At 36.4% G+C, this 15,801-nt stretch overlaps 1 protein-coding gene across 1 annotated transcript; it reads right to left on the reverse strand.

Moving 5' to 3' along the window:
- Positions 1-8,607: 8,607 nt before the first annotated feature.
- Positions 8,608-15,801, reverse strand: LOC308695991 (uncharacterized protein). The gene is made up of 4 exons (XM_081374310.1): positions 15,687-15,801; positions 13,908-13,955; positions 13,392-13,480; positions 8,608-8,986 (listed from the first exon to the last, which is right to left on the reverse strand). The coding sequence occupies exons 3-4, from the start codon at positions 13,452-13,454 to the stop codon at positions 8,729-8,731; spliced, it is 321 nt and encodes a 106-aa protein (XP_081230436.1). The 5' UTR covers positions 13,455-13,480; positions 13,908-13,955; positions 15,687-15,801; the 3' UTR covers positions 8,608-8,728.

A 15,801-nucleotide genomic window follows, 5' to 3' on the forward strand; every position in this document is an offset into this window, starting at 1 on the left:
ACCCTCTAACCCTTTCCAGGCAGAGACGCGCTGTCTCTCTGCCAACCAGACACGGAGACTGTGGGGCCAAACCAAAGAGACTTTGCGCTCATCTGCGTGGGAGCGCAGTGCTGAAAAAAGATGCTCCTCAGTGCATGCGAATTATGAGGGGTTTTGGTAGGCTATCCTAATTAACGCCTAGACCTCCTAAAACCCTTTAGATGTTTTTTTTTTGTTTGTTTTGTTTTTGTATATAGGCTATATATACAATTATACGTTTTAACAGCGCTTTTAAACAACGTTTCAGCTACCACATGAGTAAAGGCCCGTTCACACCACGAATGATAATTATACAATACTATTAGCATCCACACCGATGAACGCTGTTTATTAGGCGCGCGCTGCAGGTTGACCGTCTTCCACTTTAAATGCTCGCTCTTTAAAGCAGGATATTCTGATTGGCTGTCAATGTGTTTATCGTTCATCAGCTGGAACAAAATATTCTTGAAAGTGATTCCAGCAATATTGTCTCTCTGTGCCGTTGTCGTTATAGTTACGGTGTGTACTCTGCTATTCTTTATATTTATAACGATTATTAGAACAGTATCTTCGTTATCGTTATAGTCGTCGTTCTCGGTGTGAAGGACTTGAGTTTTTAAGTTATCCAATTTTAGTTATCCAACAAAACAATGCATTGTTGCTTTAAAACAAACCTCAACCATACATTTAGCCTCCCCTATAAAAACAGGCTGAGATTGCTAACACTACCATTAGCTATTAAATCTTGCATTTTATTTAGGCTATTAAATGCTACATATGTACATATGGATATGTAATGTTTTTTTGTAAGACTTATGAGAGGAACTCATTAAGCATTAATGTGCGCCAACTCCAGGAATCTGTTTCTCTGGCTGGTGACACAGTGACATAAAAATGTGTAGCACGTAGTCACTTTCAAGCTCCAGAGCAGGAGTGCTGCAATCTGATCATCCACTGGGAGAGAGAGAGAGAGAGAGAGAGAGAGAGAGAGAGAGAGAGAGAGAGAGAGAGAGAGAGAGAGAGAGAGAGAGAGAGAGAGAGAGAGAGAGAGAGAGAGAGAGAGAGAGAGAGAGAGAGAGAGAGAGAGAGAGAGAGATTTTTTCAGTGTAGTCTGCTCACAAAAGGATATGGCTATTAAAGAATCCAGAGAGTGGCATTGACCCTCATCTCAGCTCTAATCCACCACCATTTAAAATAATATTTCACCCAATAATGAAAGTTTTGTCTTTGTGAAGAAAAATGATTATGCCATTCCAAAGCTATTTGACTTTCCTGATCATGTGCAACACAAAAGGAAATTTATGATATAAAGTCCATCTCTTTTCAAAAAGGTGGTCCAAATGACTTATTCAAAGTCATCTCACGTCATGATAGATTGTGTGATTAACAGATCACCATTCTTGCAACTTACATAATCAGTTGTGAAGTTTTGCCAAATATCTGCTTTTGTGTTCCTCATGAAAATGAAGTCATGCGTTTGTAATAACATTAGGGTTTAGTGACAGACACTGATTGTTATAAGCCCTAGGCGATAATTAATCAAATAATTATCCTAAGATAACTGAGCAGTTAATAAAAGACATGCCTCTGAAGTCAAGGTGTAAACGCTATAAACCAATCAGAGGACTCTTGTGTGCATGTCATTACAATACAGAACAATGGTTCACTGAAGATACTGTAAATAACATAGCACTTTAAATATATATCATAGCACTGAATGATTATTGCTATTCATACATGAAAAAAATATTAGTTATTTACTCATATATGTATGCATTTCTTCAGTTTGAACACAAAAGAAAGTTTTTTAAAATAAAATCTTTTTTTTTTCTATGGACAAAAACATTCTTTAAAATATCTGCAGTTAAAGGTAAGTTATACAGATTTAGAAATGATATGGGGCTGAGTAACTTAAGACAGAATTGTATAGTTTTGAATACACACATACACTCTTAAAAATTAAGGTTGAAAATGTCTGTTTCCCCCCAAAATCTTTCAATGAACAATTCTTAAAAGACACTTTTGTGCTATAGAAAGGTTTCTTGGATGATAAAGGTTCTTCATGGAACCACAGATGCCAAATAAAAACCCTTTATGTAGGAAAAGCAGCTAGTAATCAAGCTCATGTGCTTCTGTTTTACATGTACACATTCTTATGCATGCTGAGCATGTTTCGTGGTGATGAATGTCTACTGATAACACTGCGCTGGTCAGATAACACCATAACCGCTCACTGATTCAGACAAGTTTTTGAAAAGAAGATAAAGAGCCGTCACACACACACACACACACACACGCACACACACACAAATATTGTTACATCTTTCTAGGACAATTTTCAGCAGCTGGTAAAGAATTAGAATAAGGCTAAAGACTGTTGTCATGAATCTGCAGCTTACAGTGCACTCTGACTGTGTCCGTATGCTTCGGATGGGCTTTTCAATCAGACACTGAGTGTGTGTGTGCTTGGTGGAGCAGCTGAAATCCCCTAACACACAGTGTGTTAATCTGCTCACAAACACTCACTCTCTGTCTCTCTGTCTCTCTGTCTCTCTCTTCTCCAGCCTGTTTTATGATGCCACGCTCAACAGCGCCTCGGGCCCCTGTACGCAGAGATGTCTGCAACCCTGAGTGAGAAAGACAGAATGAAAGAGGGAGAGAGACAGAGAGATTTAGAGTTAGTCTGCCCAGATATGAGCTCCTGCCAAACCTGATATTTTAAAGTCACGTATAGCTGAAAAAACAAAAGCACAGTTTAATATCCTGATCGTTTTTTTCATGCACCGCTGAATCAGATGAAAACACGTCCAGGTCACATTTCACCTCATAATAAAAGAAGAAGAAAAGAAATCATATTTTGCATAATGAAAGAAGCCTATTTATTTATTTATTTAGTATTGTGACATTTTATGACAATAAGTTCTCATTATTCTCAATAGTGATTCTCATTTTCTGTAATACAAAATATATTTTTTATTTAAATCGCCGTAGATTAAAGACAATTAAATACACAATATTACGGTATATAAACACTATTTAAATATTTAAACAATATATCAGTATTTATGCATAAAAGTAATGAAAATGAGGGGAGAGGTGTTTAACTGTCATGAAAATAATGTTATGTTTAATGGTACCAAAAATAGGCTTTGTTTTCTTTGTTTTCATTATTAATTTATTTTGATTTTGGGCTGAAATATGAGCATGCACTGTAAAAATGTTTTTCACATAACATCATGGGGTAACATCTGAATGAACCGGTTTTGCAAAAAAAAAAAAAAAAAAAATCAAATATTTATCAAGATCAAACCGAAATAAATGTAAATAAAACATTACAATTTTTACAAATATTTTATTGGTTTACTTGAAAGTCGTGTGACCTTTAACCGACATCAGAGATAAGTGACCATGCAAATTTGTTTTTAAATATTAAATGTACTGAAATAACTTAAAGTCTTAGGGGATACTTCAAGTAAATATTTAGGGGTCAAAGGGGTTTGGCTGACCATAAGGCAATGAAAGTAAAGGTCAGGTCAGATATAAATAGCTCCTTAAAGTAACAAATACACATATCCACTTTTTACAGTAAGATTCATCTGCATAATATTCAAACCATTTAGAACAAAATCAGGAATTTCCTATTCTTTCGGCCTTTCTTTCATACTTTACCCATTTGACATCCCCTCCCCAATCATTCATAAATGCTTAGAGGCAGTTCTGTTATTCTTTCCTAGTCTGTCATTAAACAAGAAAGCCCTCCACAGCCACAGGAAGTCTGCTCAGCGGACGGAGCTGATTGGCTATCGCTCAGAATCTACATCTGCTGGGACCAAAATCCAAAACCAGATCATTTACATATTTGACCTTCCACACAGTCCTGTGTGTGTGTATGAGTGAGTGTTACACACTGGTTTCATAAAGCTATTTATCATTCTTTCATGCAGAAAGAGGGAGGCTAGGGCGGAGGGGGTTGGACATGTTGCCGCTCTGTTGCTTCAGGCCGTTGTGCATGTGGAGAAATTTCTGAAATTACATCATATATCACACAGCGAACACACATAGTCATACACACCCAGTCAATCAAATGCACGCACAGACACTTTTGATAGATGGCTGAGACGGAAAGATACTTTACCGGTCCCTGAAGAGAAACGCAGTCATTTTGTATTTAGAAATGTGATATTTTGTGTCTCCCCCGTCAAGATTCCCGTCGTTCTGATATTGGGCAGCTGTGAAGGGAGCGGGATAATGCTTTATGGAAACTCAACTGATCGGTCAGAGCAACAGAAAAGCCTCACAAACACATACACACATAAGATCATGTTGTGCCCCTGAAAACCACCCCATGTCACCATAGGAACACGGCTTGTTTCCATGGTGACAACTGAAGTTTGTAATTATGACCCTGCATCAACAGGTGAGAGTCAATTACTGTCACCCCCTGTTCTGCCCCTCTCCCTTCCTTCACACTCACATTCATGCACTGCCTTCTGTTGTTTCCAGCTTTTATGTGAGTGACACTTTGTGCTTTTAAAAAAACTGATATTCCGGATGCCGAATCTAGCTTGTTTCTGGGGCTCAAACTGCTCTGGCATAATAAAAGTAACTTTAGATAAAAGCTTGAATCTCCTGACTATGGATTGCTTTCATTCCTGATTGAGTAGCTTTAACACCATAAAGCCTATACTGTATCATATTTGATACATGAAATTCAAAGGTCTCTAAATGAACCAACATGGTTTTCTACACATTTTTCAACACTTTCTTTAGCAAGTAAGACCCTGGTTACACCTGCTGTTAAGATGCGTTTTTGTCGATCGGATCACAAGGAGACATGGGAGACACATTCCAGTTCACACCTGGTGTTTAAACCGTCTCTTTTGTCCACTTTCGACCACTTCTGTCCTGATTTCTTCCTGAGTGAAGGGTCTATGGGTGGGTAAGTGTATGGGTTTTTTCAGATCTTTCGATCTAATGGACAGAATAAGCTTGTGCAAGGACGCACAGACGACGGCAAAACATACAGAGAGCAGCAGCTTTCGTTTGCGCTCTGACAGCCATAATACCAGCCGAACACTGTGAGAACATTGAGCTTGGCATGTTTTTTTTGTCTTCAAACCAAATTTGGGTCTTCAGCCGAGAGTTGAAATCCCGTCTGGCTAGCGCTTCCAATAATGTTTACGCATTACGTCAGTAGGCGGAGAGTAGACGGGTTTATACTAGTTGTCTGTTATACTGTTATAAATATCTCATTGATTTTCATTACAAGCTATCTTTTTCGTGATATAAATACCAGCAATTGCACCAAATGGCATATTTTTGCTCAGTTTGGGTCTCTGAATAAAAAGTGTGATTTCCATATTCTCACAATATCATACTATATTGGCCATAAAAGCCTGATGTATCAAATACACATACGCAGGATGTTCAACCATCATATACCCTTAAAATCAGAGGGATATAATAGATTGAGTTCTTTAAGCCCCAAATTGCATAACATCAAAATCAAACTTATTTTTTAAAAGATCAAGAAAAATCCAGTTCTTTAGTAATACGATCCCATTATCTTCATAAATCATCAATGACCAATATTGCCATAAAACAATCAGATCCTTCAGCAACCTGGTCAGTTTCATTTCAGAAAAAAAAAATAATCTAGAAATATAAAATGTCATGAGAGAATATCATCAATATTTCTCAAAGGATATGAATCATGTGGAGTGACCATCTCAGCTCTGTCACTAGCTTTATCTCCGCTTTACTGCAGTAATATCATCTAATTCCACAGAAATCTCCTCAAATGTCAAATAAATGTCACATCAAGAACACGTGTCACCCGACTGATGTGCACTATCTGGAAATCTGGATTTACATTCGGATGCCTCTAAATTCTTATCCTCAGAAAATTCTTATCCTTTATTGAGTTCAATCAATAAAGCAAAGAGACATGCACAGGGATCTATGTATTCTTCTATGATCTAAGTGACAGATGTCAATGCATTTCTATACGTCTATGCAGATACGAATGCTAATGTCCTGAAAAAGAACGATTAGCATATTTTCACATAATCATTCCATTTCTTTCTTCCTCCTTCTGTGTTTTACACTCACATATACACACCCAAACAATGCTGGAACAGCATGAAATAAGCAGAGCATGCTGGGATTTTTTGTTCATCGCATACATGGGAGAATGCTTGAGAAGACTTTCATTAAAGGCTTTAATACATCAAGGGTTTTTAGCTGAAGGATTTCTTTCTGAACAAACACATACACGGGTGACATCTACAAATGCCTGTGGCGCGAAAGCTAACATTTACACATTTTTACCATCTTATCACATGTTGTCTTTGCATTCATCAACTCCCACAAACAAAGTCTCGGTAAACAGCCAAACACATCCATCCATTCATCCATCCTATCTTTCTTAGAAGCCAATTCAAACAAAAGCCAATGTCAGCACAGAAACCTCAGGGTTCCTCTCTGTGCTCTGAGAAAACAGTCTCCGCTCTCCAAACATCTGCCGCTGTAGATACAGATGCAGATACTGATTGAGTGAGTGATTCTTCACTGGGGTTATTCTGTTTTACTTAATTTTTTTACAGATAAAATACTAAATCAAAAAGTAGATTTTTACATTTTCTGTAAAAATGTAAAAATATATATATATATATAAAAAAAAATATATATATATAATAATAATAATAAATGATATATATATTATATATACACGATTATATAGATATTAAAACCAGTTTTAAAAATATATACTGTATTTATATTGTCCAAAAAATAATTTTCTTCGCCATGAACTACATTTAGCCTAGTTTTTCTGAATTGCTAAAACACATTTATTCAAACCATCACTCACTTTCTCAAAACCTTAAACACAAAAGAAAATTTTCAAACCACATTCAGCGAAACTCTGACTCTTCTGGCAAAAACAAACAATTGCCTCAAAACCATTTTATCTGTGCTCAAAATCAAACAATGCTTTCAGATCATACACACAGCGAGTCAATTTTATAAACACTACAGATCATTCATTAGAATCTACATCAAATAATGGAGAACACAGAATCCAAAGCATGCAGTTACAGGAAAAAAAGTATATTGTAACAAAGTAAACAAATTGTGCAATGACAGTAGTATGCACTGTAAAAAAAATCTGTAATTTTATATACATTTTCATGTTAATTTTACAGATTTTTTTCTGTATTTTTTAAATACATGAAAACACCAATAAATTACAAAAATAAAACGTAAATTTAAATCTCTAATGTAAAATAACATAAAAAACCTGTAGCTGTGAATAAGCAGAGCAATTCTGTTATTTTAAAGAAAATGTACGTTTTTTCACATAATATTAATTTTAAAATACATTCAAAATGTATCGTATTTTCACAAATATAATTTTTTTATTTAAAAGATAAAACTGTTATATTTAAGTTTAATACTGCAAAAACACTGCTAAAAGTAGATACAATTAGTAACAATTAACAGCAACAAAAATTATTATTTTTCTGTCATTTTACATAGAATACTTGTAAATTGACAAATATCTCGTAAAATTATGGACATTTTGAAAACAAAAACCTTAATAATTGCTTTTTTAATAAGTATAAAAATCTATAAGCAACTGCCAAAATACAGTTTTTATCATTTAATAAAACAGCCACAATACCTTAATTTACACAATTTTTTTTCTCCACTAAGTTTGTAAAGACACTATCAGAATGTCATATATTCACAAATATTTTATTTATTTAAAAGATAAAACTAAGATTTAAGGTTTGATACATTAAAACATTTCTAAAAGTGCAATTAGTGACAATTGACAGAAAAAGATATTTGTTCAGTAATTTTATATGGATTTGCTTGTTAATTTACTTAAATTGCCAATTTTACATTTTGTATTACATTATAGTAGTATATATTATTAATTTATGTTAGAATCTACACTGAAAAAATAAAAACCTTGGATCAACTTTCAAAAAATTAAAGTAATCGTCGATCACACGAAATATTTGACATTGACTCAAAGTAAATCATTTAATTTAGTTTAACCTGAAAAGTTTAAATCCATGCAACCACTTTTTAAAGGTTGATCAAACTAATAATTTTAGGTTAGAACAAACTAATTATTTTAAGTTAGAAACCAACTAAATTAATATGTATAGGTTAAATAAAATTAATTATTTTAGGTTGTCTTAATACATTTTGATCAATGACTACTTATAACACTTTCCTTTAGAACACATTTATATTTATTGTTCAATAGCCCACAAATGTGTTACATTATTCAAATCATCACTTGATCTTGATGACATCACATTAGTCTTAGTAGTAATATTAAATTAGGAAGGTTTGTCCTGACAACACATTTCACCATAAAACATCCTAAAATACAATTACATGTTATGACAATATTGTATATCTGTCTCAAATGTACATGATGAACAGTCTATTTCAGCTGAACACTAAAGGCAAATCCTGGAAATAGGAAGTTTTCTGATAGGAAACATTATCCAAATGATTTTCTTCAATGACTTGTGTGAATCTCCCCAGTTCTCAATATAGCAAGCTCCTGGCCGTAAAAACACCATAAAATTTAACCACAAATGGAAAATAAAATCAAGCAAGTCTGTGAAATTCAGCTCTGCCTACTCTGTGCTGTACAGCTGCGTGGTCAGTCTAGTGACTTTTGGGGTCATCTTTTCTCCATCAAGCTCCATCTGGATCTTTTGCACAAATTCAAAGTGAACTGAAGCCTTATCGCATATTTAAGGTTAAGTGTGTATATGAGTCCAAAGGCCATGGCAAAAGCGGTTGCAACCGAGGGCAAATCTTTCAGGACCTCTGTTCCTTCGATGACAATTTTAATGTCTTTGGGTGGATAGAGAGGATCCTCTTTCCCAGTTATAAAGATCACCATGATTGTCTGCTCCAGTTCTTCAACCTCATTTTCCTGCAAAAAAAAAGAAAGAGAAAATAAGCATGTAGGGGTGTCCATGGTTAACCGATTTAACCGTTAAAAATTGCGTAACCGAGTGAAACATTTTGCTCGGTTAAGTGGCGTCAATGGCGTGCATTGAATTTAGTTGTAATACATTTTTGCACCACCAGAGACCGCTAGACTAGTTTTATAATATGAAGCGGGCAAAGAAAGCGCGCGTCCGAGAGTGAAGGCTGTGCGCGAGCCAGAAACAAACACAGTATCCGCGCCACTGATCGTAGCACAATAATATCTGTCTGCAGAGCCGCAGAGCCACAGTTTTACCCCGCACATGCGCAGTTTCATCACAACAGCTTTACCCGCAGAGTCCATTTACCGTTACATTAAAGGGGTCATGACATGGTTTTTTGTTTTGTTTTATTATGTTGCCTTAGGCACAATTATATTATTACTATAGTTTTTTGGACAAAAAAACTTTAAAATGTAGTGATTTATGATAATTTCCCATCCTGTTTCTCATCCTCTGATTCAAACAGTCTGTTTTAGGGGTGTTTCCCCTTTAAGAGTTCAGTGTTAACACCCACTGTTATGATTGGCTAACGTCAGTGCTTATGCATCAGTTATTAACATAGATATAGAAAGCCAGAAAATGAACCATCTGTCCACCACTAACAACTAAGAATGGATTACCTCGTATCCACATGGACAGTGTGAAGCTATTTTGAATTAATATGTCAGATTTGTAACCCGAGACACTTGAATACGGGTTATTTTGATGCATATGCGCGAGGGAGGGAGGGAGAGAGAGAGAAAGACAGTGAAAGTGCGCGCGCGCGGCCGGGGCGCTCTCGCTCGCTCTCTCTGCTCGTTCAGTAACATGCGCCCTGTCACAATCGTCTCTACACATCACTCACCGATCAAATAAGGCTTTGGCGGCCCCATAGCAATCTTGTAAAGAGACCCACTCGCTGCACGTCGACGACTGAATTCCTGTGGGGCGCGTGACAACGAATCATGCGACGATGCGAAATGACTGAGGCACAGTAGTCTTGTGCTGGAGGCGGTCATATGCAAACGACTGGTGCGTCACTTCGTACCGTGACGTCACTTCTTACCATGGATCCAGAACGAGCTGTATTTAGAGCTTGATTAAATAAATGATTCGTTTATAATGGGGAGGGCATCTAAAGCTATGAAACTTGCAGGAAGTTTTAATAGTACAAAGACCTCTTATAAACCAAAAGATCAAGGCAAATTTGGTTTCTCATGTCATGACCCCTTTAACTCATACAATTTGTATTATGCATTTCCTAAACATGTACTTACTAATCAAACACTTTATATGAACAAACTACTAATCAATAAAACACAATCGGTCTTCCGACCTTTTACTATTGTGTTGATATGCGCGAGGGAGAGAGAGCAATACAGCGCTCGTGTTGTTTGAAGGCGGTGAGAGTGCACGCGCGCACGGCCGGGGCTCTATCACTGTTTGTTCTTATGCGCCCTGTCCACTGATCAGAGGTGGAAGTAACGAATTACAACTACTCACGTTACTGTAATTAAGTCGTTTTTTTGGGTACTTGTACTTTGAGTATATTTTTAAATCTGTAATTTTACTTGTACTCAAGTACATATTAAGCTAAGTAATCTACTTCACTACTTGTAAAATCACATTTCGTTACTGAGTACAATTTGAATTGATATTCAAATCTTTGAATGGCATTTCGGTAGCCAATAAAAATATTCGATAGTAAATGGACCAATAAAAACCCTGATATTTGGACTAAATGAAAGCCGCCGCAGTCGCAGCAGGTTTTGAAGAGCTGATCATGAAGGAGGCGAGGAGCTCAGAGTGATTAATGGCTGGACTGAAAGTTTGGAACAACAAACTACATAGTAGTATTGTCAAAATATCTATATTATGATACATATCAATACTGAAATATCTGTCAATACTCATTTTGGCCTATACACCGATACGATGGCAGCTGCGCGTTCTCATTCTCTCATCTCAACGACAGCACCGCCTCCTCTCAGCGCGGGATTGCAGCAGGTAGGCCTATAACGCATAATTTGATTAATACCTGCAAGTTTCTATGGCATATTTTAATGGCAAATGTCACGAAGAATATTATAACACGAGGGCACATTCATGTAATCGCAGAAAACTGGACGCGAGCTCTCAAATATACTGGACTCGTATATTGAGTGTGCGCTCTCGGACTGTGTGTCATATCATGTGCAATCGCGAATCTCTCCAAGTGGTTCTCACTGCAGACTCAAATGACGTCCAGCTCCAATCTCTCCATGCTATTGAATTAAACGCTGTCAAAAGTTATGAAAAATCTAGTCTTTTTGCAAATTAAATTCAGTTTCAATTGAAATCAAGCTTCCTTGTGCTGTGTGTGAGCTATTGCAACAGTTCACATTACCCTATTGTAAAGACAAATACACGGAGTGAGTAAATATTAGATTATTGTAATGGTTATTGATCAATGTTTAAATATGTAAACAAAAGCCTGAATTAAAATCTCACCTTATAAAGTGGACGTGTCTCTTCAGAAGACTTGAATTAAACTTTTCCATTCAAATAGATTACTATTACAATGAGTGTTGTGCTTTTCAATGCTTGAAAATAATGATTGCCTTGACAAAATGGATGGACAAAAATGTAGATATTAAAATATTTAGTATGTAGTAGTTTTCCCGATGGTATTAAAAATGATAGGCTAGGCCTACTGAATATTGACATATTTCAAGGTGTCATATTGAAGTTAGAAATTCCAGTATCCACTAATTAATTTCCTTCGACAATAAGGTAAAAACGTGTTAAAAGTAGCTATTTTCTACATAAATCTATGATTTGGTTGAATATTTATTGGTAATGCATTAACTATCGCCAGCTAAAAAGTAATTAGTAACTAGTACTCTGAGTAGTTTTTGAGAAAAGTAATTTGTAGCCTACTTTTACTTAATTACTTTTTTGACACCAGTACTTTTACTTGTAATTGAGTATTATTTCAGCAATGTAACCGTACTTGTACTTGAGTACAAATTTTCAGTACTCTTTCCACCTCTGCCACTGATCTAAATAATTAGTTGTTACGACGACTTATTTATTCCCTCGTTTTAATAAATCGTGGACACATTGAACTAATTCCCTCCCTCATTTTGATTTAACGAATTACAACGTGGCCAAAAACAGTTTGATACTATTAGTGAATGCTAAAGTCCTATTTTTTGTGAATTGGTGAATATTCAGGTGAATTATTTCGTGGCCACGAATTAATAATAATTATTAAACTGTTTTTCTTACCTGTGAAGATAGCTCTTCAGTGAAGGCAGACTACTGTATATAAATAATTGTAAATGTAATGTAAATGTATTCTCGTACAGCTTTTTATTTCTTTTTTGTGTGTGAATTGGTGAATATTCAGGTGAATTGTTTCGTGGCCACGAATTAATAATACCTCAGCACGTTTTACAAGACCCTTCAATTCAACTGCTCTATGGCCGTAGGAGTTTTTCAAATCTGCCGGCAGTCGCGAGTAATCTCCCTCTCACATTCGTCACTGTGCTACTGCGTGTAAAAACGCAAAAGGCGAAGCTTGTATGTCCCTCTTTGGCCAATGTAGTTTCAAGATGGAGGGGCAACATGGCGACCGGCATTTGAACTCCTTACCCGTATGTACTTTCAATGGCAGATTATAAACTTACGAGAATACTTTATTACTTGAAAGAAGTAATTATACATTAATGAGCACATATATTTTTGAAAGAACTAAGTGTTTTTGCTAAGAATCAACTAAAAAAGTTACACAGTGTAGCTTTAAGAACGGGAGTGGAATTGACTGAAGGCTGTGCTCTTCTCCGTTTTTGGTTAATTTTTGTAGCAAAAAGAACGCCACATATAGGCCTGTAATATGAAGTAGCGTGTGCATATAGGTGTTAAGTCATTTGCAAATGGATTCTTTGGACGCACTTTTTTGACACTGTTCCAGGTAAGACAGGGAAGAAAAAAAAGATTGTTTTGGTACGTCTGGATGTGGTCTGGAATAGGGTTCGGCCGATAGACGATGATATCGGCCCAGACAGCTGAACAGACATCACGATGTTGAGCCGGCGTTTTGTTATAACCCTCACCCACCCGATATCATCGTCCATCGCGATATTTCACTGTAGACATCGTCCGATGCCAAATTGGTAGACATCGCCCAACCCTAGTCTGGAAGTGTTTACTGCTCAAAATTCAGTCATAATTTAGCATCAAAGATTTAAATAGTGTTAAAATCTTATCTTGTGAGCCGAGTTTCTCGTCACACCCCTATTTATTAAATATGGCTAGGAAAACCTAGACTATAGATGTAAGATGTAGTTAGTCTGTAGATGTAAACTGTGAGAGAGATGCCCTTACCTGGAATTCTTTGATAAGGTGCTCAACAGGTTTCCGAGGTAGATCAGAGATTTGAGGATGCATTCTCTTCTGATGGTGATGTCCACAGTCTGAGTAAAAACAGTTACTATGAATTAAAATTAAACATAAAAAAAATAAAAATAAACTATTCAGACTATTCAGTGTACCAAACTATGATTCGCATGAACTAGTCATTGATCTAAAAAGTAGGGCATACAAAAATAAGTTTTTAAGATGAACAGAAAACGGCCCGGTCCATAATGCAGATGATCAAGTTTATAGTGTTTCAAAAGTTCAGATCTTCTTGAATAAATTGTCACAGTCTTTACATTGCCACATGTGTGGATAACTGAAGAAACATGAGATAGAAAATATACCTTTAGGCAACTGAGCAGACCACATCTAGTTTTACTTAGTAGATCTGATAGACAACTTCACAGATGAGAGAAACTACACTAGGATGCACAAATGCCTAATTACCACAAATGCCCTTATTACATTGTAAATAGACCTTACCACAAGCAATGATCACTGGCAGGAGCCCAGCAGACTGATTGGTGGCTTCTTCCCTTAAGTTGAAAGTGAAAACATGATTAAGTTTTAGCTGTTAGCCATCAGAGTTTGTTAACTACTAACATCACGCACAAATTAAGAATACCCAACATTTAACATAAATAGATATATTTACTTTAATTTAATGTTTTTTAGGAAAGCTGGCTAACATTTTGGTACATTTCTACCACATGTAACCTTAAATGCTGTTAACAGTGTAGCAAACTAACTTTACCAGCTAGAAATAGCTGGGCCTTGTAATATTATGGCTGATAAATACTTAACACAAGATAATTAGGAGTGTAAATAAAAGATTAACCCTTGTGTGGTGTTTATATTTTTGTTACTCAGCCAGTGTTCGTGGGTCTGGTGGACCCGCTGCATTTTGGGGTTTTTAATTCAACACAATCAAAAATGTTATGTTAAAATACTCAACAGATGTTTACTTCATCCCAATTACAAGCAATATAAACAGCATATATGGTTAATATTTTCTCTTTACCTTTGTTAGATCACATTTAAGAATTGCAACCTCGTGCGGGAACGGCAGGGGTAGAAACAAAACTCACTTTTGCACTCTCTCACACTTACACACAATCTCCCTCTCACACGCACGCACACACACACTCATGCACACACATACACACACCCACACCCACAACACACACACACATAGACACACACAAAACACCCCCCCCCCCACACACACACACATGCACGCACACACACACACACACACACACACACACACACTCACTTGGATATTTGGTGTACGGTCACTCTCCATAGGCATAATGGTTTTTCTAATGTACAAACTGTATAATCTGTCCCCCTACACAACCCTACCCCTAAACCCATCAATCACAGAAAACTTTTGGCATTTTCTGATTCAAAAAACATCATTTAGTATGTTTTAGTATGAGGACACAGATGTCGTCATAAAACATGTTTACATTGTAACGTTAATACCTATGTCATTATACACATTTGTGTCCCCATAATCCATATACAAGAACATACACACAGGACCTATAATTTCCACACTTTTATTAGCCCTGGGTCCAGTGGACCCGAACATCCTGTGTGTAAAATAAATGTGTAGGGGGGGTGTACAGTGTGTGGTCATTGAAAATGTGTTCTGATATATATTCCTCACAGAAAATGAGCCAAGGCCAATGAGTCTCAGTTTGAAAAAAGAATAAATTGTATAATTTTTCTTTTGATAAAAAATGAAAACGGGTCCAACAGACCCGAACACCATACAAGGGTTAAACATGACCTTATGCTATTGACAGCAGAAGTAAACACAAGTCAAGTTTGCAGCTTGAACCTGGTGATTAACTAACGTTACCACGTTTCAAGTGTTTTTAAAGAGAGCATTATTTACCCACCTTCATGACAAGCTAGCTAACGTTAGCATGACATGGTTGGTAACGTTACTGCTTGATGCCTATTAATGCCGTTTGGATTCATACTGATATCGTCACTAGCTAGCTTTAAAACAGAGCACGCAGAGCTCTTAAAAGTCAATAATCTCTGCAAATAAACATTTTCTAGACTCTTCACGCCACTGTTAAATATTAAAAACACTCAGCAGAACAAATGCATTTGAATTCATGAACATAAAATTAGCTGTAATGCACTAACTTACACGTGGTAACTTTAGCTAACGTCATGACCCCACAAAATGAATTTAGAAATGATATTAGTGCTGGGCGGGGGGAGTAGGTGTTTTTACCTTACCAGTATCAATGTTGCTCGGAGTTCTTCTGTGTTGCAGACTGGCTGGAGGGATCTGTTGAAGTGTATCACGGCCGCTCGCAGTCGCAGATTCAATGTGTGTGTTCTTCACAGACAG

Source organism: Scardinius erythrophthalmus (genome assembly GCF_964197995.2).
Source record: "Scardinius erythrophthalmus genome assembly, chromosome: 9".
In the NCBI taxonomy this organism is placed as follows: domain Eukaryota; kingdom Metazoa; phylum Chordata; class Actinopteri; order Cypriniformes; family Leuciscidae; genus Scardinius; species Scardinius erythrophthalmus.

Excerpts from the sequence above, each read along its gene's own strand:
- LOC308695991 (XM_081374310.1), bottom strand. The coding sequence starts at position 13,454 with ATGCATCCTCAAATCTCTGATCTACCTCGGAAACCTGTTGAGCACCTT. Across the intron at positions 8,987-13,391 it reads ACCTTATCAAAGAATTCCAG|GAAAATGAGGTTGAAGAACT; the intron begins GTAAGGGCATCT and ends TTTTTTTTGCAG.